At 46.3% G+C, this 23,859-nt stretch overlaps 1 protein-coding gene across 1 annotated transcript in view; it reads right to left on the bottom strand.

The window, feature by feature from the left end:
- The window catches only part of LOC115183335 (fibronectin type III domain-containing protein 3B-like), a 23,973-nt gene extending 3,987 nt beyond the window's left edge, over window positions 1–19,986 (bottom strand). The window contains exons 1-3 of the mRNA XM_029744668.1: window positions 19,822–19,986; window positions 18,351–18,426; window positions 191–267 (exon numbers count right to left, since the gene is read on the bottom strand). Of these exons, the coding sequence (XP_029600528.1) occupies window positions 191–267; window positions 18,351–18,426; window positions 19,822–19,935 (267 nt within the window). The 5' untranslated portion in view covers window positions 19,936–19,986. The remainder of the gene's footprint in view (window positions 1–190; window positions 268–18,350; window positions 18,427–19,821) is intronic.
- Between the last annotated feature and the right edge of the window lie 3,873 nt (window positions 19,987–23,859).

The following is a 23,859-nucleotide window of genomic DNA, read 5'->3' as shown; positions in this document are numbered from 1 at the left end:
AGGTTGACACTTTTTCCCGCTCTCAGTTGGCTCAGTGGCCTCCCCCCAACACACACAGTCAATGTCCTCGCTGCTATCACCCCCCCCCCCCCCCCCCCCCAACAACGTACCCTGCAATAATCAACACATTCCTCTCTGCTCTGGGCGGCTTCAGTTGAGAGCAAGTTTACCAAACACAAACACAGCTTACCTGGGAGATGTATCCTGGGGGGACGTGGATGGGGGGGATTGATCCATTGGGAGACATCATTGGGACCTCAGCAGGACCTGCACGAAAGATACACACTGTCAGTCACTGTAACACACACACACGCTAATGACAAGGAAACGCCTAGGCTTTAGTTCAACATGCTAACACGGTCTTGTGTCATGCAGGAGACCTGGATTCAGTCACAGACACACAAACAACAGCAGGTAAAAACCTTATGGAGGAAAATCCACTTATTGTTGTGTTTACTTTCCACTGTGATCTCTCTCTCTCCATCTCCCCCCTCCCCCCCTATCCCCTATCTCTGGTAAAGTCATTGGTATCCTGTAGAGAGTGCTGTAGGCAAGTCTGGATTCAGTGGAAATCATACTAAACACACACACACACACACACACACACACACACACACACACACACACACACACACACACAGTAGGTTTGAAGTACACAGTGAGAGACCCCTTTTTGCCCCCCCTCTGACCTCCCGTCTCCCCTCCTCCCTCTCTTCTTTTCTGGCGGATATGAAGCTGTTCATTGAGCATAACATATGAAAACACAAACACACTAACACACACACGCACACAAACGCATTCATACACATTTGCACACACACACACACACAAATACACGCACACACACACAAATGCACACCCACTTGGCAAACAGACATGTGTTTAGACAGTCTCTGCAGCCTCTGTGCTCTTCGCTCAGCAAACAGCAGCTTTCCACCACTTAAACACACACAGCACAGAGTGTTCCCATCCGTGGCCCCTAGACACAAGCACACACAAGCACACACACATGCAAACAACCACACACACTCACATAGAGGGTAGAACATGGCTCTTTAGTGTACAATAATAGTTCCCAGTAACTCTGGGAACAAGTTCCTATTTATTTTTGGTCTGTGATGAATTAAACAACCCACATGTGAATTTCCAAATCTACAACAGCCAAGATAAAGGTAGAAGCAAGCACATACAGGTAACCGCCAAAATAAAGGAAACAGGTAACCGCCAAAATAAAGGAAACACCAACATAAAGTGTCTAAAACAGCTTAACAGCTTCAATCCACCTTGGCATAGATTCTACAAGTGTCTGGAACTCTATTGGAGGGATGCGACACCATTCTTCCACAATAAATTCCATCATTTGGTGTTTTGTTGATGGTGGTGGAAAACGCTGTCTCAGGCACCGCTCCAGAATCTCCCATAAGTGTTCAGTTGGGTTGAGATCTGGCCACTGAGACGACCATGGCATTTGGTTTACATAATTTTCATGCTCATCAAACCAGTCAGTTACCACTCATGCCCTGTGGAGGGGGGTATTGTCCTCCCGTTTCCTTTAACGAGTCAGACGAGAACGATATACTGCTCTCCTGGGAACAGGCCCAGATCCCCGTCATTTGCGTGAAGAAAAGACGGAGGAAGAGAGGACGCAGATCAGGTTGCCTTTTGAGAATCCATAGGCGAGCGAGTAAACTCCCACTGCCTTCTGTCCTACTTGCTAACATGCAAATCATTGGAAAATAAAATTGATGACCTACGATTACGATTATTCTACCAACAGGACATTAAGAACTGTAATATCTTATGTTTCACCAAGTCATGGCTGAGCGACGACACAGATAATATAGAGCTGGAGGGATTTTCAATGCACCGGCAGAACAGAGAAGTTACATCTGGTAAGACGAGGGGTGGAGGTGTGTGTCTTTATGTCAATAACAGCTGGTGTGCGATGTCTAATATTAAAAAGTCTCAAAGTATTGCTCGCCTGAGGTAGAGTACTTCATGATAAGCTGTAGACCACACTATCTACCAAGAGAGTTCTCATCTATATTATTCGTAGCCATCTATTTACCACCACAGACCGATGCTGGCACTAAGACCGCACTCAACCAACTCTATAAGGCCATAAGCGAACAGGAAAATGCTCATCCAGAAGTGGCTCTCCTAGTGGCTGAGGACTTTAATGCAAGCAAACTAAAATCAGTTTTACAAAATTTTTACCAGCATGTCACATGTGCAATCAGAGGGAAAAAAACTATGGACCACCTTTACTCCACACACAGAGACGCATACAAAGCTCTCCCTCGCCCCCCATTTGGCAAATCTGACCATAATTCTATCCTCCTGATTCCTGCTTAAAAGAAAAAACTAAAGCAGGAAGTGCCACTCAATACAGAAGTGGTCAGATGACGCGGATGCTACGCCACAGAATTGTTTTGCTAGCACAGACTGGAATATGTTCCAGGATTCATCCAATGGCATTGAGGAGTACACCACCTCAGTCAACTGGCAAGTGTCTTCACTGACATTTTCTGTCTGTAATACCTACATGTTTCAAGCAGACCACCATAATCCCTATGCCCAAGGAAGCGAAGGTAACCTGCCTAAATGATTACCGCCCCGTAGCACTCACATCGGTAGCCATGAAGTGCTTTGAAAGACTGGTCATGGCTCACATCAACAGCATCCTCCCGGATACCCTAGACCCACTCCAATTCACATACCTCCCGAACAGATCCACAGATGCGGCAATCTCAATCGCACTCCACACTGCCCTTTCCCACCTGGACAAAAGGATCCCCTATGTGAGAATGCTATTCATTGACTACAGCTCAGCGTTCAACACCATAGTGCCCCCAAAGCTCATCACTAAGCTAAGGACCCTGGGACTAAACACCTCCCTCTGCAACTGGATCCTGGACTTCCTGATGTGCCGCCCCCAGGTGGTAAGGGTAGGCAACAACACGTCCGCCACGCTGATCCTCAACACTTGGCCCCTCATGGGTACGTGCTTAGTCCCCTCCTGTACTCCCTGTTCACCCACGACTGCGTGGCCAAACACGACTCCAACACCATCATTAAGTTTGCTGATGACACAACAGGGGTAGGCCTGATCACTGACAATGATGAGACAACCTATAGGGAGGAGGTCAGAGAACTGGCATTGTGCTGCCAGGACAACAACCTCTCCCTCAATGTGAGCAAGACAAATGAGCTGATCGTGGACTACAGGAAAAGGCGGGAACTGGAACACGCTGTCATACACGTTGATCCAGAGAATCCCAAACATGCTCAATGAATGACATGTCTGGTGAATATACAGGCCATGGAGAACAAACATTTTCAGCTTCCAGGAATTGTGTACAGATCCTTGCGACATTATCATGCTGAAACATGAGGTGATGGCCACGGATGAATGGCACGACAATGCCTCAGGATCTCGTCACGGTATCTCTGTGCATTCAAATAGCCATCAGTAAAATGCTATTGTTTTCTTTGTCTGTAACTTCTGCCTGCCCATACCATAACCCCACCGCCACCATGGGTCACAACGTTGACATCAGCAAACCGCTCGCTGTGGTTGTGTGGCCGGTTGGACGTACTGCCAAATTCTCTAAAACAACGTTGGAGGAGGCTTATGGTCGAGAAATGAACATTAAATTCTCTGGCAACAGCTCTGGTGGACATTCCTGCAGTCAGCATGCCAATTGCAGGCTCCCTCAACTTCAGATATCTGTGGCATTGTGTTGTGTGACAAGACTGCACATTTTAGAGTGGCGTATTATTGTCCCCCAGCACAAGGTGATCATGCTGTTTAATCAGCTTCTTGATATGTCACACCTGTCAGGTGGATGGATTATCTCGTCAAAGGAAAAATGCTCACTAACAGGGATGTAAACACATTTGTGCACAACATTTGAGAGAAATAAGCTTTTTGTGCGGATGGAACATTTCTGGGATCTTTTATTTCAGCTCATAAAACATGTTGCCTTTATATTTTTGTTCAGTGTAGTTTGTATCCCTCATTTACTCAAGTGTTTCCATTCTTTTTGGCAGTTACCTTTACCTCTGTTGAGTACATGATCCTTTTAAATGGTTAAAACCAAAAGAAAAAATGATCAATTCAAAGTAACAATTGAGTTGGTAGTGTTAATTCTCAATATATTACAAACAGCTGGTGTCAGATATGTACTAGCTTTAACTGCTCGCTCCCTTTCTCTCCTCTCCTCTTCTCTCCTCCCCTCTTCTCTCCTCCCCTCCTCCCCTCTTCTCTCCTCCCCTCTTCTCTCCTCCCTTCCGTCAGATGTCAGAGATGAGGTCATTTCCTGTCTCAAATATATGGCATCACCACCCAGACAGGAAGATGTGATGTAGAATACAATCTGTCACCTCCACATCCAAGTGTTTACCCTAGCAACCACATCGCAACCGTTTCATTATCGGTCCCCCCCCCCCCCACACACACACATAAACTACAGGAGATCAGTTCTCTCCGTGTCCATGGACTAATTAAGCAGAATCTCATCTTCAAACTAATGAAGCATCATCCTTTCCCCACACACGCTCTCTCTCACACACACACGCTCTCTCTCACACACACACGCTCTCTCTCACACACACGCTCTCTCACACACACACACGCTCTCTCTCACACACACGCTCTCTCTCACACACACACGCTCTCTCTCACACACACACGCTCTCTCTCACACACACACGCTCTCTCACACACACACACGCTCTCTCTCACACACACACGCTCTCTCTCACACACACACGCTCTCTCTCACACACACACGCTCTCTCTCACACACACACGCTCTCTCTCACACACACATGCTCTCTCCACACACACGCTCTCTCTCACACACACACACGCTCTCTCTCACACACACATGCTCTCTCTCTCACACACACACACGCTCTCTCTCACACACACACGCTCTCTCTCTCACACACACGCTCTCTCTCACACACACACGCTCTCTCTCACACACACACGCTCTCTCTCACACACACACGCTCTCTCTCACACACACACGCTCTCTCTCACACACACACACGCTCTCTCTCACACACACACACGCTCTCTCTCTCACACACACGCTCTCTCTCTCACACACACACGCTCTCTCTCTCACACACACACGCTCTCTCTCTCTCACACACGCTCTCTCTCACACACACACGCTCTCTCTCACACACACGCTCTCTCTCACACACACACGCTCTCTCTCACACACACACGCTCTCTCTCACACACACGCTCTCTCTCACCCACTCAGGTTCTCATATAGAACAACAGGAGATGATGCAACATTTCATCAGATGGTTCTCATAGTACAGCTGTCTAGAACAGCTGCTGCAGGGCCCCAGAGGTGCGCACACACACACACACACACACACACACACACACACACACACACACACACACACACACACACACACACACACACACTGTAATTGACTGTGTTCCATTATTACATTTAATGTTGTTGTGATGCAGTGTTAAGCTATTCCTAAACTTGGGGATTGATTGCTTTGTCCTGTTAAGAGTTAGGCCACTTCAACCAAACCTGAATTGCCTTTCAAATCATGCAAACAAACAAACAAACATCCCATAATTTATTGGCAACTCCAGTAGTTGGGATCTTAAAGGATGGGAGTGGTTTTGTGTCAGGGTTAATCCACTACAAGTCAATCACGTTTTGACAGCAGCCCTTTAAATTTGAACCAAACCTTCCATACATATTCGGCCACTGAGAAGTGTTCCGAAAGTGACTTTTTGGACCTGAATGTCAAAACATTTAATAGATAAAGGTGCTCAAAGTTGACCTATGTTGCATACCCCACCATACCATGACACATCCATGTCTTCATCACTGGCAAAGATAAACGGTTGAGATTGATGTCATTTAAAAGTGTACAAACAGGGTTGTCAAAATATTCCATCATTTCATGAACCATGCTACAGACACGCCCCCTTTATGACAGTCACAAGTGTGCATCTGGCACTGAAGGAAGAAGTGCAATGGTGCGTTCGTAACCAAGATGGAAGTGGTAATTTACCACACGCGACTGGGAAAAATCCACTTGATCGCACCTCAAACTGGTAATTACTAGTGGGAAACTTCTCTATCATTCTGAGCACCTACTTCTCACACATGGTGACCTCTGACGTCACCTACTAAGGAAATGGCCTCTTTAACAGACTTTTCCGCAGTTGAATGCAACAACAAAACATTATTTATAAAAAGCAATCTATTCATGTGGTTTTTGAACGCTATCGTTTGTTCATAAGCATGATATCTGTACTTTTAGTTGGTGGTTTACGCAGCTTGTTGGCCATTAGCCGAACAGCGTTTCTCAGCGAGTTCAAATGAGATGAATGCACCCAATTGGTATTTACCACTTCACAATTGGTATATTCCCACCTCCCAAATGGTTACAAATGTAGCAGGAGAGTGGAAACTTGAGGCCCAACATAACATAACAAAAATGCCAATATCGGCATCGGCCGATGTCTAGTTTAACACCGATGTGCAAAACCGATGTCAAAGCTGACGTGCATACTTTTATAACATAGGTAGATGGCGTAATGACACCATGGAAAATACAGCGCTACTCAACAAAAGCTGAAAAATACTAACTGCACACTTCAACAACTAAACAAGTTCAAGTCCAGCAGTCATTTGAAAGAGTATGAAAATTTCAGCGAGACAACTCAAAGGTGAAATCCATTAACGCCAAGATAATAGAATTCATTGCCATTGACAAACAACCATTCTCTGGCGTGGATGACAGCTAACTCAGCCGCACCTCGAGCCCCGGTACACACTACCAAGTAGGCGCTATTTTTCAGATGTTGCCCTACCCTTTAAAACTTGGAAACATGAACACACTCCTAGCTCCATTCGAACAACTGACTCGAGAAATAAGCTCATCAACTGCGTCTGCAGCAGGCGTGATACCCTCTGGCATGGCATTGAAACGCCTGCTGAACAAAACTGCCGACACAGACCGTGGGGTTAAAACTTACCAAAGTACTCGAGGCTGTGAACAAGCGATTCGGTGGCATTCTCTCTGAGCCTCTACTATGTCGCCACCATGCTCGATGCTAGGTACAAGAACCGCTACTTCGATGCAGACAAGAAACAGGGTTTACGTGAAATGTTACAGACACAGCTGGACAAGATGGAAACGGATACAGTGACAGTGCGCACCGAGGAAGAGAGGTCACAGACAGACAGAGCTGAAACCTCACTGCTTGACATGTATGATGAAATCCTGGTTGAGAATTAAACGACCGAACAAATCAACAATGAAACAGCACAGCAAGCAAGTGAAAGGAAAAGGTTTTGATTATGTTTTGGGGACATACGTAAATGCCAACAAAATTACTTTTTGGTCAGTGTGGTGTGGTGTGTGTGTAACCTTTATTTAACTAGGCAAGTCAGTTAAGAACAAATTCTTATTTACATTGACGGCCTACCCCGGCCTAACCCGGACGACGCTGGGCCAATTGTGTTCCGCCCTATTTGACTCCCAATCACAGCCAGATGTGATACAGCCTGGATTCGAACCAGGGACTGTAGTGATGCCTCTTGCACTGAGATGCAGTGCCTTAGACCGCTGCGTTCATGTGTGTGTGTTAACTATTTAACTGTAATAGAATGCTTAAAAGGCCGCAAAAAATGTAAATATCGGTTATTGGTATCGTTTTTTTTGGGCAAGGAAAATATTGGATATCGGTATCGGCCAAAAATGTAATATCGGTGCATCACTAGTGGTAACCCCGGTGTCCTGGCTAAATTCCTAATCTGGCCCTCATACCATCACGGCCACCTCATCATCCCCAGCTTACAATTGGCTCATTCATCCCCCCTCCTCTCCCCTGTAACTATTCCCCAGGTCGTTGCTGTAAATGAGAATGTGTTCTCAGTCAACTTACCTGGTAAAATAAGTTTAAAAAATAAGAAAATGAATAATGCCAGGAACATAGTGAATGCTGAACCTTGTGAAGGGCATTTCATTTTCCCACTGTACCGAAACCTAACCGTGACCCCAAAACCGCAATACGTACAGAACCATGGATTTGGTGAACCGTTACACCCCTAACTACAACCACATTACTAAGTCTTTGACCACACTGTGTTGTTACTTTGCTGAGTAAAAACTCATGCTTCCTGCTTAAACGCCAAATATCTCAGATTTTTTTCATATTTGCATACGTAGCGTAGCCCCTATGTCTGTGGGTGTTGTGCCATCAGTTGTAATCCTTCAAACACAATAACTCAGTGGAGAATAAAACGTTTAGGAACAGATGTGGAAAACACTTTCACTCTCTCCCCCTCCCTGTCTCCCACTCTCCCTCCCTCTCTCTCTCTCTCTCTCCCATCTTACTCCCTTTCGCTGTCCCCTCCCCTCTCTCACATGTGGTTACCATATTGAGAGGAAACGCAGACCCTCCTGGGAAAGAGTGTGTGTGTGTATGTGTTTGTGTGTGCTATGAAAGGAGTCTGTTTGTAAGATGACATACTGCCAACTAGGCACAGATGGAAATCCTAAACACACACATACACACTAGGGTTGGGCGGTACTCAGATTTCCATACCTTCATACCGTACCTGTGCCATCCCAGGATATATGACATTACCGGCAGTGCACACAAGGGGCAATATTTATTTTTCAAACATAAAAAAAGCCCCAAAAACGTCAGTTACCAGAATGCACGCAAAATGCTAACAAGTACAAAGGAACTCCCATAGCGGATGCTAGGTAAACGCTAACAAACGCATGCGAACATTTACTAAAGACAGAAAACCCAGCCCATGAAGTCAAGCAAGTATCTTAAAAACGCCGTTTTCAGCACGCACAAAACAAACATTAGACAGCAGGAATCTTAATTCAGGAGCGGATTGTCTCTGCTGCTGTTGCCAAGACAATTGATCTTGCAAGCTAATGTTAGCCATTCTGTTCTCAGAGCTCTGGAGAGTTAACGTAATAGTCAAACGATTTATATTAATTTCATGCAAGTGTAACTTTATCACCTCACTTATTAAGTTGTGCTGCAGGAGTGACTCACCTGACAAAGCTCCCGTTTTGCACATTGTGCTTCTTTGTAAACAAACACGTGTGACTGGCTCAAACAGCTGTTTTGGGAAACTAGTACCGGTAAGCTTCATAATGAAAAATAATCTGACAGGCGAAACGTGGTCTGCTTGATCTATTATCTAGTGCACAAGTTGACTGCAGGTATTTAAAAAGTTATAATATTCAAATATGTATATATATATATATATATATACACATTTTTTTTTTTTAACGGTCTTGACGGTATTGGAAAATCATATAAAAAAATTACGGTATATACAGTATACCGCCCAACCTTAACATACACACAAACACACACACACAAACACACACACAAACCGTCCAGATCCGGCAGCTGCTTCTAAGGGCTCTGATGGGATATCTAGTATGTGTGTGTGTGTGTGTGTGTGTGTGTGTGTGTGTGTGTGTGTGTGTGTGTGTGTGTGTGTGTGTGTGTGTGTGAGTGAGTGTGTGTTACCAAGGTAATGATATCTCTCCAGAGCTCTGAAAAAAGACATTCCCACTACAGTTTCCTCTGCCTGAAGCCCCACACAGACACAACATTAAGTCCAGCACACACTTTAACAGTTCCCAACATCGAAGTAAATTACAGGAACAATGTGCAGGATGGGAGTGAAGTTTTACAGTGACAGATAGACAGAATGATAAAAAGAGAGAACAGAGACAGAGAGAGTGAGAGGGACGATGCAGGAACTGTGGGAGACAGCACATCTGAAATAGCAGAGACCAGACAGTCTGGGGTGGTCGAGACAAATCTGATGCCACACACAGTCACAAGTCTGGTAGCCATGATGAATGAGGGCAGTGAAGCAGGAGGTACATACAAAGTACTTCCACTACAAACGCAGCATCATAACTTATGATTGACATTCCAGAGCAAGTCAGCTGAATAATTACAGACTAGGGCTAGAGAGAGAGAGAGAGAGAGAGAGAGAGAGAGAGAGAGAGAGAGAGAGAGAGAGAGAGAGAGAGAGAGAGAGAGAGAGAGAGAGAGAATTGTGTGTTCAGGTCCAAACACAGAACCACAGTTTCTCTCGATTCCACCAGCGCAGTTAGAGGAGCAATACTGCTCACAAACATCTGTACCAGGCTATGTTACTGTTATGATATAGAGTAATCTCTTCAGTCATCTCCTCTCCTCTTGTTAATGTAGCATTAGACCCCCCTTAGCCTAGCATTAGCAAAACATGCATAGAAATAGCCTAGCGCTAGCTTAGCCAGACTTCCTGACTGCCCTCTCCTCTCCCAGGGCTGTGTTTGCTGGGGTGGCCTAGTTCTGCTGCTGGTTGTGATCCAACCAAGCTAACGTCATGTCTGGAGCAAGGCTAAATTACCAATACCATAACACTCACACCACAGGAGGTTGGTGGCACCTTAATTGGGGAGGATGGGCTTGTGGTAATGGCTGGAGTGGAATGGTATCAAATATATGTCCATGCATCCATGTGTTTGATGCCATTCCATTGGCTCCATTCCAGCCATTATTATGAGCCGTCCTCCCATCACCAGGCAGGGAGGAAGAGAGGGAGGCAGGGAGGCAGGGAGGAAGAGGGGTAGGGACAGAGGCAGGAGGGAGGAGGGAGGAAGAGGGGTAGAGAGGGAGGCAGGGAGGAAGAGGGGTAGGGAGGGAGGCAGGCAGGGAGGAAGAGGGGTAGGGACGGAGGCAGGAGGGAGGAGGGAGGAAGAGGGGTAGAGAGGGGAGGCAGGGAGGAAGAGGGGTAGAGAGGGAGGCAGGGAGGAAGAGGGGTAGGGAGGGAGGCAGGGAGGAAGAGGGGTAGGGAGGGAGGCAGGGAGGAAGAGGGGTAGGGAGGGAGGCAGGGAGGAAGAGGGGTAGGGAGGGAGGCAGGAGGGAGGAGGGAGGAAGAGGGGTAGAGAGAGAGGCAGGGAGGAAGAGGGGTAGGGAGGGAGGCAGGGAGGAAGAGGGGGTAGGAGGGAGGCAGAAGGGAGGCAGAAGGGAGGAAGAGGGGTAGAGAGGGAGGCAGGGAGGAAGAGGGGTAGAGAGGGAGGCAGGGAGGAAGAGGGGTAGAGAGGGAGGCAGGGAGGAAGAGGGGTAGGGAGGGAGGCAGGGAGGAAGAGGGTAGGAGGGAGGCAGGGAGGAAGAGGGGTAGAGAGGGAGGCAGGGAGGAAGAGGGGTAGAGAGGGAGGCAGGGAGGAAGAGGGGTAGGGAGGGAGGCAGGGAGGAAGAGGGGTAGGGAGGGAGGCAGGGAGGAAGAGGGGTAGGGAGGGAGGCAGGGAGGAAGAGGGATAGGGAGGGAAGCAGGGAGGAAGAGGGGTAGGGAGGGAGGCAGGGAGGATGGGAAGGGAAGCCGTCTCGATCTCATAACCCAGATCCTGATGACTCACTGTTCCCAATGTATGAATACACACACACACACACAGCGAGAGAGTGAGGAGGTGCAACAGCTGTTGGAGTGTAAACAGACTGGGAGTCTCATAACCATTTCCTGCTCTTCTCCCATCCTCCCTCTGTCTCTCTTTCTTTCTGTCTCACTTTCTCCCCTTCTCTTTATATCTCTCTCTCTCTCTCTCTCTCTCTCTCTCTCTCTCTTGCCCTCCCTCCCTCCCTCCCTCCCTCTACTTTTCTTTCTCTCCCTCTCCCCAAACTTAAGCCCTGTCTCACCTGATATCCATCAGTGAAGAAATGAGTTGGTGTTCAATAAGGGTCATTAGGAACTTTCTCTCTCTCTCTTCCATAGATGTTAGCAGACTCTTCCTCCCTCTCGCTCTCCCTCCTCTCACTCTCTCCACATTTTCATCTGTGGAATTCCTGCTGTGTGAGTCACGGTCTGAACAGCAGGGTGTTTGTGTCCATCAGAGAGACAGACAGAGAGAGAGAGGGAGAGAGAGGGACGGAGAGAGAGAGAGACATATAGAGAGACAGAGCGAGAGAGAGGTAGAAAGAGAGAGAGACCAAGGGAAGGAGAGAGAAAGATTGAGGGAAGGAGGGAGAGAAAGAGGGAGAGAAGAAGGAAGAGGGTTCTTTAGAATGTCAGTGGAAAGAAAACTGGAAATTCTAAATTAGCAGGGACTTTCCCTACTCAACATTCCTGTGTGTGTGTGTGTGTGTGTGTGTGTGTGTGTGTGTGTGTGTGTGTGTGTGTGTGTGTGTGTGTGTGTGTGTGTGTTGTCCTGGGGCTTTTGGCTTATCAGACAAAAAGTAGGGACGTGGAAAAGTGTGCATATAGCCTGTCTTCTCTTGAGAGCCTGGTCTGCCTTCTCAATAGCAAGGCTATACTCACTGAGTCTGTACATAGTCAAAGCTTTCCTTAAGTTTGGGTCAGTCACAGTGGTCAGGTATTCTGCCACTGTGTACTCTCTGTTTAGGGCCAAATAACATTCTAGTTTGCTCTGTTTTTTTTGTTAATTCTTTCCAATGTGTCAAGTAATTATCTTTTTGTTTTCTAATGATTTAGTTGTCTCCGAACATCATGCAAACAGAACCACACTCACTCAGACAGCCCATGCCCTGTGGGCCCAAATACCATTACACACCATCTGGAGAGGTTTTTCATTCTCATGGTGACAGCTTCCCCAAACCTAGTGGAACCCAACGCACTATACGCACACACACACACACACACACACACACACACACACACACACACACACACACACACACACACACACACACACACACACACACACACTTGCACACTAAGCCTACCCAACACTAAGCCCACCCAACACTAAGCCCACACTAAGGCCACTCAGCACTAAGCCTACCCAACACTAAGCCCACCCAACACTAAGCCCACCCAACACTAAGTCCACACTAAGCCTACCCAACACTAAGCCTACCCAACACTAAGCCCACCCAACACTAAGCCCACACTAAGCCCACCCAACACTAAGCCCACCAAACACTAAGCCCACACTAAGCCCACCCAACACTAAGCCCACTAAGCCTACCCAACACTAAGCCCACCCAACACTAAGCCCACACTAATCCCACCCAACACTAAGCCTACCCAACACTAAGCCCACCCAACACTAAGCCCACACTAAGCCTACCCAACACTAAGCCCACCCAACACTAAGCCCACCTAACACTAAGCCCACACTAATCCCACCCAACACTGAGCCTACCCAACACTAAGCCCACACAACACTAAGCCCACACTAAGCCTACCCAACACTAAGCCCACCCAACACTAAGCCTACCCAACACTAAGCCCACCCAACACTAAGCCCACCCAACACTAAGCCCACCCAACACTAAGCCCACTCAACACTAAGCCCACCCAACACTAAGCCCACACTAAGCCCACCCAACACTAAGCCCACCCAACACTAAGCCCACCCAACACTAAGCCCACACTAAGCCCACACTAATCCCACCCAACACTAAGCCTACCCAACACTAAGCCCACTCAACACTAAGCCCACCCAACACTAAGCCCACCCAACACTAAGCCCACCCAACACTAAGCCCACACTAATCCCACCCAACACTAAGCCCACCCAACACTAAGCCCACACTAATCCCACCCAACACTAAGCCCACCCAACACTAAGCCCACCCAACACTAAGCCCACACTAAGCCCACACTAAGCCCACACTAAGCCCACCCAACACTAAGCCCACCCAACACTAAGCCCACCCAACACTAAGCCCACACTAATCCCACCCAACACTAAGCCCACCCAACACTAAGCCCACACTAATCCCACCCAACACTAAGCCCACCCAACACTAAGCCCACCCAACACTAAGCCCACCCAACACTAAGCCCACACTAAGCCCACCCAACACTAAGCCCACCCAACACTAAGCCCACCCAACACTAAGCCCACCCAACACTAAGCCCACACTAATCCCACCCAACACTAAGCCCACCCAACACTAAGCCCACCCAACACTAAGCCCACACTAAGCCCACCCAACACTAAGCCCACCCAACACTAAGCCCACCCAACACTAAGCCCACACTAAGCCCACCCAACACTAAGCCCACACTAATCCCACCCAACACTAAGCCCACCCAACACTAAGCCCACACTAATCCCACCCAACACTAAGCCCACCCAACACTAAGCCCACCCAACACTAAGCCCACACTAATCCCACCCAACACTAAGCCCACCCAACACTAAGCCCACCCAACACTAAGCCCACACTAAGCCCACCCAACACTAAGCCCACCCAACACTAAGCCCACCCAACACTAAGCCCACACTAATCCCACCCTAATCCCACCCAACACTAAGCCCACCCAACACTAAGCCCACCCAACACTAAGCCCACCCAACACTAAGCCTACCCAACACTAAGCCTACCCAACACTAAGCCCACCCAACACTAAGCCCACCCAACACTAAGCCCACCCAACACTAAGCCTACCCAAGCTCCCTGGGTGTAAATGTGTTTCCTGGATGAGAAGTTGACATCGAACCAGATTACAACTAAACCAGGTAAAGACAACATGACAACATCTTTAACTTATCGGGTCATTTAAATCAGATGAAGATGTATTTTTCTGCTTGCTAAATACAGAATACAACCTGATTCATTGACTGCAACCAGTTTTGCACGCAGGGTAATTACAGCACGACATACTACATGTTACATACAACTGGCTTAGAGAAAGATAGAGCAATAGATAAGGATATAGAAAGAGAGAGAGAGAGATTAGTCTCACGTGTCGGTGAAAGAGAATCAAAGAGTTTCTTGGCTTTGAGCAGATGGCACACACACACACACACACACACACACACACACAACTGGAAAAGAGACCACATCAATGGGGCCAGTGGAAGGGGCCACAACAGCCGCTCAGGAAATACATTAAACTATAACCACACTGCAACAGGTGCTCTGCTAGGAAATACTTTAAACTACATTACCCAAACTACATTACCCATACCTGTAACAGCAAAAGCCTACAGATGTCCCATAAATCTATTATCCTGCCAGCTCTAGGATGGCTGTGGCAAAAGCACACACACACGCACACACACATTCCAGAGCATGGTGCTTTCACACACACTCTATAGTCACTGCCTTTGATGTGAGTGTGGGAACGTTCAGGGAGGGAGAGAGGGAGAGGGGAGAGAGGGGAGAGAGTGATGGGAGAGAGGGGAGAGAAGGTAAGGGAAAATAGTTTAGTGGATCAAAAATTAGCGGCATAACATTTTTATATTATTGGTCCACGGGACCCTTCATTATCTTTATGAGAATACAGGAAGGAGCTTGGTTGGGAAGTACCGGGATACCGGTACCCGGTATTGAACCCTAGACAGAGCGAGGGGAAACGAGTGAGTGAGATAGATTCTTCAAGACGGAGTCTCTGTCTTTGGACAGTGTAGTATGTTGGCTGGTGCAGCCAGAGCAGTGTGTGTACCACAGTACTCCAGTTAAACAGAGGTTACTTTATATAAAACTCCACTCTCTGTAATACATGCACACACACACACACACACACACACTGCTCTGAGGTCTCAGTAATCACACTCTGTAAAGAACAGCTCAACTGGTCTTCAAACACACCGCTTCACCCCAACTCTCACTAAACCCAGTGACCTGAGCGTGTGTGTGTGTGTGTGTGTGTGTGTGGTCGTAGAGGGGGGTCTGTTCCAGTGACCTCTCCTGTCTGCTTCCTCAACCTGAGCGTGCAAAGTAACACCCCCTATACACACAGACACAGTCTAACCCTAAATCCTGTCGCATGCTATCTAATCCAAACACTTCCTGCATATATTATGAGGAGATTTAGAGAAGTTTTTATTCGTTCTTGTGTTTGGCAGTTGATTTTTTTCCCCGCTGTTCTTTTTCTCTTGAGGCAAGTCGAAGTTCAGTAGCTGAAGTCTACCTCCCTTCGTCTGTGATAGGTCAACGGTAGAGATGAGAACTATGGACCGGATTGTTCTATGAAGTGTTTGTTGTCATTCAACGTGAGACGACTAGTTTTCATGCAAATTTGTTCACTTGTGAAATATTGCACCAAATGTCTTAGCTAGGTGTAAAATTGCATGACTTGGGCCTCCCGAGTGGTGCAGTGGTCTAAGGCACGGCATCGCAGTGCGAGCTGTGCCACTAGAGATTCTGGCTCGAGTCCAGGCTCTGTCGCAGCAGGCTGAGACCGGGAGACCCATGGGGCGGCGCATAATTGGCCCAGCGTCGTCTGGGTTAGGGGAGGGTTTGGCCGGCAGGGATACCCTTGTCCCATCGCACACTCGTGACTCCTGTGGCGGGCCGCGTGCAGTGCACGCTGACACGGTCGCCAAGTGTTTCCTCCGACACATTGGTGCGGCTGGCTTCCAGGTTAAGTGGGCGTTGTGTCAAGAAGCAGTGCGGCTTGGCTGGGTTGGGTTTCGGGGACGCACGGCTCTCGACCTTCGCCTCTCCCGAGTCCGTACAGGAGTTGCAGAGATGAGACAAGACTGTAACTACCAATTGGGGAGAAAAAGGGGTAAAAAAAGAATAATAATTGCACGACTGAGACCTCTGTAAAAACACAAAAATTGTGTGGAAACGTCAGTGTGTGTGGAAACGTCTAGGAGCAACAACGGCTCAAAGTAGTAGGCCACACAAGCTCACAGAACGGGACTGCAGACTCTCTCTTTCTCTCGGAGGACCTGAGCCCTAGGACCATGCCTCGGGACTACCTGGCATGATGACTCCTTGCTGTCTCCAGTCCACCTGGCCGTGCTGCTGCTCCAGTTTCAACTGCTCTGCCTGCGGCTATAGAACCCTGACCTGTTCACCGGACGTGCTACCTGTCCCAGACCTGCTGTTTTCAACTCTCTAGAGACAGCAGGAGCGGAAGAGATACTCTCAATGATTGGCTATGAAAAGCCAACAGACATTTACTCTTGAGGTGCTGACTTGTTGCACCCTCGACAACTACTGTGATTATTATTATTTGACCATGCTGGTCATTTATGAACATTTGAACATCTTGGCCATGTTCTGTTATAATCTCCACCCGGCACAGCCAGAAGAGGACTGGCCACCCCTCATAGCCTGGTTCCTCTCTAGGTTTCTTCCTAGGTTTTGGCCTTTCTAGGGAGTTGTTCCTAGCCACCGTGCTTCTACACCTGCATTGCTTGCTGTTTGGGGTTTTAGGCTGGGTTTCTGTACAGCACTTTGAGATATCAGCTGATGTAAGAAGGCCTATATAAATACATTTTATTAGATTTGATTTGAATTGGAATGCCGACTGCAAGCCAGGCCTAATCGTCCAACATCAGCGCCCGACATCACTAATGCTCTTGTGGCTGAATGGAAGTCCCCGTAGCAATGTTCCAACATCTAGTGGAAAGCCTTCCCAGATGAGTGGAGGCAGTTATAGCAGCAAAAGGGGGGACCAACTCCATATTAATGCCAATGATTTTGGAATGTTCGACGAGCAGGTGTCCACATACTTTTGGTCATGTAGTATATTTCAGTCTTATGTGATGTATATAAAGTCTAATATTGGGATGCAAACTCAGAATGTAATATATTTCAACTCTATATCTGACATGGTACAAGTGTCTTCTTATTTTTAAACCCACAACCATGTGTGTGAGGTGTATACTTTTGCTTCAAAGTAGATTTGTTTAAGACCACCAAGAAACACTGCGTGACCCTGATTCAGCCTACTGCAGTAAAAGGTTATTAATGGAGTATGCGACCACAGACGTTGGCTTTGGCCTAGCCAAGTTCTGCTAGGAGCAAACAGAACCTAGTCTGCAGGTGCCTTAACCCATACACTGTCTGGCCCAACCTGTACCTGACACTGGTCTGGAAACCTATCCTACCCACTCAGAGACTCTGGCAGTACAACCTGCCTGTCTGTCTGGGTGTCTGTCTGTCTCTTTGGCCTCTGGCAAAAGCTCGGAGACCTAATTGAGTTACACACTGGGTGCAGGATGGGGGGGTGGGGTAATTAGCTAGAATAACATGGAGGGGGGCTGTCTGAGCCAAGACTGTGCTGTCTGAAAGAGACCCTTCATCAGAGAGAGAGATGCCCTATTCAGGGAGGGGGATTTACATCTCACTCTGTTGTGATGTCATCAGAGTGAGACACACCCTTGGAGTTACAGGAATCCCCCTGGTCTATAATAGCTTGTTATATACCAGTATGTTGAAAGTACAACACAAGCCATCGAATATCACACACACACACACACACACATACACACACACCTAGCTAAGCACAGTGTTGTTATGTCAACAGAGAACAGTGATGAGGTCATCAAAATGAGACAGGTGTAACTGGGGCTCGGGGTTGTGATGTCATAAGCGTGTGACCTACCCTGGATGCATTGCAGTGAGCCGTCCTCCGCTCTAATGGTGAAGGTCTCCCCTGGATTCACCTGTACCAGGATCACCTGCCGAGACCAGAGAGACAGATCAGACAAAACACAACGATAACAGACCAGTTCAGACACAACACATCCATCACAGACATGCATGAGAAGGAAACGAAGACGTTACTCACACTCAGTCAGGACAAACACACACACACACACACACACACTCTGACAGCCCCCAGGCCTCAAACACTGAAGACCACTGCATATATTTGGGGTCTGTTTGAGTGTGAAGCATCTTACCGTCATGGTGTCCATGTGGAGGTTGTTGAGACTGTGGCTGTAGACATGGAACACATGTCCTGCCATGGCACATTCATACACACCACACACACACACACACACACACACACACACAAACCCACCACACCACACACACACACAAACCCCGCAAACCCACCACACACACACACACAAACCCACCACACCACACACACACACAAACCCCGCAAACCCACCACACACACACACACAAACCCCGCAAACCCACTACACACACACACACACACACACACACACACACACACACACACACACACACACACCACACACACACACAAACCCCGTAAACACAGCACACACACACAAACCCTGCAAACCCACTACACACACACACACAAACCCCGCAAACCCACCACACACACACACACAAACCCCGCAAACCCACTACACACACACACACACACACACACAAACCCCGCAAACACAGCACACACACACAAACCACGCGAACACACACTAAACGTGCTACAGATGTGTCTTCTTCCCAGGCTGTTCATATCCCCTCCTGTTCAGTCCACGTCTTCCCATAGCGACTTTAAGCTGCTCTCTCCCTTTCCCTCACACACAAACGGACACACACACTTCCTGCATTGTCTGCTGCTGCTGTTGCTATGGGAACCACGGAGCGTACTAGCGGGCTACCCAGGTTTACAGAGGAGAGCCCCATCACATAGACACACACACAAGGCTTGTAGTGATACGGTACTACATCCATGAACAAACAGTCTGTATGTTCATCTGTTATGTCTTCAACTGTTACCTAAGGGCTTTTTCCTCTACAGGTAGACAACACACACACACACACACACACACACACACACACACACACACACACACACACACACACACACACCACACACACACACACACACACACACACACACACACACACACACACAGCCCGTCTCTGTGTCTTCTGCAGATAGTTATCTGACCAGCCTGTCTGACAGTCCTCTTTCATCTCTAGTAGGAACCTTCTTTATTGGGTGTTACAATGAAAACGCTCCTTAAGGATTTCCCTCAGGGAAGGGCTTGAGCGGGACACCTCCTTCACATGGCATTTGTACATTGCGAGAGTGTGTGTGTGTGTGTGTGTGTATGTGTACGTGTGTGTGTGTGTGTGTTACCAACCTGTTGCACTGCGTCTCCATTAACCATGTGTTGCATCAGCGGCAGATCCCCGTTCAGCAGCGGAGGCGGAGCTAAGTCCATCAGCTGGTCGGTCATCATCATAGTGACGTACATTCATGGATACACACACTGACCTGGCCTACCTTTAGAGAGAGAGAGTTAAATACTACATTACATACACACACTGACCTGGTCTACCTTTAGAGAGAGAGAGAGTTAAATACTACATTACATACACACACTGACCTGGTCTACCTTTAGAGAGAGAGAGTTAAATACTACATTACATACACACACTGACCTGGCCTACCTTTAGAGAGAGAGAGTTAAATACTACATTACATACACACACTGACCTGGTCTACCTTTAGAGAGAGAGAGAGAGAGAGAGTTAAATACTACATTACATACACACACTGACCTGGTCTACCTTTAGAGAGAGAGAGTTAAATACTACATTACATACACACACTGACCTGGTCTACCTTTAGAGAGAGAGAGTTAAATACTAAATCACATACACACACTGACCTGGTCTACCTTTAGAGAGAGAGAGTTAAATACTACATTACATACACATACTGACCTGGTCTACCTTTAGAGAGAGAGAGTTAAATACTACATTACATACACACACTCACCTGGCCTACCTTTAGAGAGAGAGAGTTAAATACTACATTACATACACACACATACCTGGTCTACCTTTAGAGAGAGAGTTAAATACTACATTACATACACACACTGACCTGGTCTACCTTTAGAGAGAGAGAGTTAAATACTACATTACATACACACACTGGCCTGGCCTACCTTTAGAGAGAGAGAGTTAAAAATACTACATTACATACACACACTGACCTGGTCTACCTTTAGAGAGAGAGAGTTAAATACTACATTACATACACACACTGGCCTGGCCTAACTTTAGAGAGAGAGAGTTAAATACTACATTACATACACACACTGACCTGGTCTACCTTTAGAGAGAGAGAGTTAAATACTACATTACATACACACACTGACCTGGTCTACCTTTAGAGAGAGAGAGAGAGTTAAATACTACATTACATACACACACTGACCTGGTCTACCTTTAGAGAGAGAGAGTTAAATACTACATTACATACACACACTGACCTGGTCTACCTTTAGAGAGAGAGAGTTAAATACTACATTACATACACACACTGACCTGGTCTACATTTAGAGAGAGAGAGTTAAATACTACATTACATACACACACTGACCTGGTCTACCTTTAGAGAGAGAGAGAGAGAGAGTTAAATACTACATTACATACACACACTGACCTGGTCTACCTTCAGAGAGAGAGAGAGAGAGAGAGAGTTAAATACTACATTACATACACACACAGACCTGGTCTACCTTTAGAGAGAGAGAGAGAGTTAAATACTACATTACATACACACACTGACCTGGTCTACCTTTAGAGAGAGAGAGAGATAGTTAAATACTACATTACATACACACACAGACCTGGTCTACCTTGAGAGAGAGAGAGAGAGAGAGAGAGAGAGTTAAATACTACATTACATACACACACTGACCTGGTCTACCTTTAGAGAGAGAGAGAGTTAAATACTACATTACATACACACACTGACCTGGCCTACCTTTAGAGAGAGAGAGAGAGTTAAATACTACATTACATACACACACTGACCTGGTCTACCTTTAGAGAGAGAGAGTTAAATACTACATTACATACACACACTGACCTGGTCTACCTTTAGAGAGAGAGAGAGAGTTAAATACTACATTACATACACACACTGACCTGGTCTACCTTTAGAGAGAGAGAGAGAGTTAAATACTACATTACATACACACACTGACCTGGTCTACCTTTAGAGAGAGAGAGTTAAATACTACATTACATACAGACACAGACCTGGCCTACCTTTAGAGAGAGAGAGAGAGTTAAATACTACATTACATACACACACTGACCTGGTCTACCTTTAGAGAGAGAGAGTTAAATACTACATTACATACACACACTGACCTGGTCTACCTTTAGAGAGAGAGAGTTAAATACTACATTAAATACACACATAGACCTGGCCTACCTTTAGAGAGAGAGAGAGAGAGAGTTAAATACTACATTACATACACACACTGACCTGGTCTACATTTAGAGAGAGAGAGTTAAATACTACATTACATACACACACTGACCTGGTCTACCTTTAGAGAGAGAGAGTTAAATACTACATTACATACACACACTGACCTGGCCTACCTTTAGAGAGAGAGAGTTAAATACTACATTACATACACACACTGACCTGGCCTACCTTTAGAGAGAGAGAGTAAAATACTACATTACATACACACACTGACCTGGTCTACCTTTAGAGAGAGAGAGTTAAATACTACATTACATACAAACACTGACCTGGTCTACCTTTAGAGAGAGAGAGTTAAATACTACATTACATACACACACTGACCTGGCCTACCTTTAGAGAGAGAGAGTTAAATACTACATTACATACACACACTGACCTGGTCTACCTTTAGAGAGAGAGAGAGTTAAATACTACATTACATACACACACTGACCTGGTCTACCTTTAGAGAGAGAGAGAGAGTTAAATACTACATAACATACACACACTGACCTGGTCTACCTTTAGAGAGAGAGAGAGAGAGAGAGTTAAATACTACATTACATACACACACAGACCTGGTCTACCTTTAGAGAGAGAGAGAGAGAGAGTTAAATACTACATTACATACACACACTGACCTGGTCTACCTTTAGAGAGAGAGAGAGTTAAATACTACATTACATACACACACTGACCTGGTCTACCTTTAGAGAGAGAGAGTTAAATACTACATAACATACACACACTGACCTGGTCTACCTTTAGAGAGAGAGAGAGAGTTAAATACTACATTACATACACACACTGACCTGGTCTACCTTTAGAGAGAGAGAGTTAAATACTACATAACATACACACACTGACCTGGTCTACCTTTAGAGAGAGAGAGAGAGAGAGAGAGTTAAATACTACATAACATACACACACTGACCTGGTCTACCTTTAGAGAGAGAGAGTTAAATACTACATTGCATACAAACACTGACCTGGTCTACCTTTAGAGAGAGAGAGTTAAATACTACATTACATACACACACTGACCTGGTCTACCTTTAGAGAGAGAGAGTTAAATACTACATTACATACACACACTGACCTGGTCTACCTTTTGAGAGAGAGAGAGAGTTAAATACTACATTACATACACACACAGACCTGGTCTACCTTTAGAGAGAGAGAGAGAGAGAGAGTTAAATACTACATTACATACACACACTGACCTGGTCTACCTTAGAGAGAGAGAGAGTTAAATACTACATTACATACACACACTGACCTGGTCTACCTTTAGAGAGAGAGAGTTAAATACTACATTACATACACACACTGACCTGGTCTACCTTTAGAGAGAGTTAAATACTACATTACATACACACACTGACCTGGTCTACATTTAGAGAGAGAAAGAGAGAGTTAAATACTACATTACATACACACACTGACCTGGTCTACCTTTAGAGAGAGAGAGTTAAATACTATATTACATACACACACTGACCTGGTCTACCTTTAGAGAGAGAGAGGTAATACTACATTACATACACACACTGACCTGGTCTACCTTTAGAGAGAGAGAGTTAAATACTACATCACATACACACACTGACCTGGTCTACCTTTAGAGAGAGAGAGTTAAATACTATATTACATACACACACTGACCTGGTCTACCTTTAGAGAGAGAGAGAGTTAAATACTACATTACATACACACACTGACCTGGTCTACCTTCAGAGAGAGAGAGTTAAATACTACATTACATACACACACTGACCTGGTCTACCTTTAGAGAGAGAGAGAGAGAGTTAAATACTACATTACATACACACACTGACCTGGTCTACCTTTAGAGAGAGAGAGAGAGAGAGAGTTAAATACTACATTACATACACATACTGTT

The sequence above is a fragment of the Salmo trutta genome, unplaced genomic scaffold (assembly GCF_901001165.1).
Source record: "Salmo trutta unplaced genomic scaffold, fSalTru1.1, whole genome shotgun sequence".
NCBI classification, from domain to species: Eukaryota; Metazoa; Chordata; class Actinopteri; order Salmoniformes; family Salmonidae; genus Salmo; species Salmo trutta.
The sequence above is the reverse complement of the archived record's forward strand: the minus strand, read 5'-3'. Positions and strand labels throughout refer to the sequence as shown.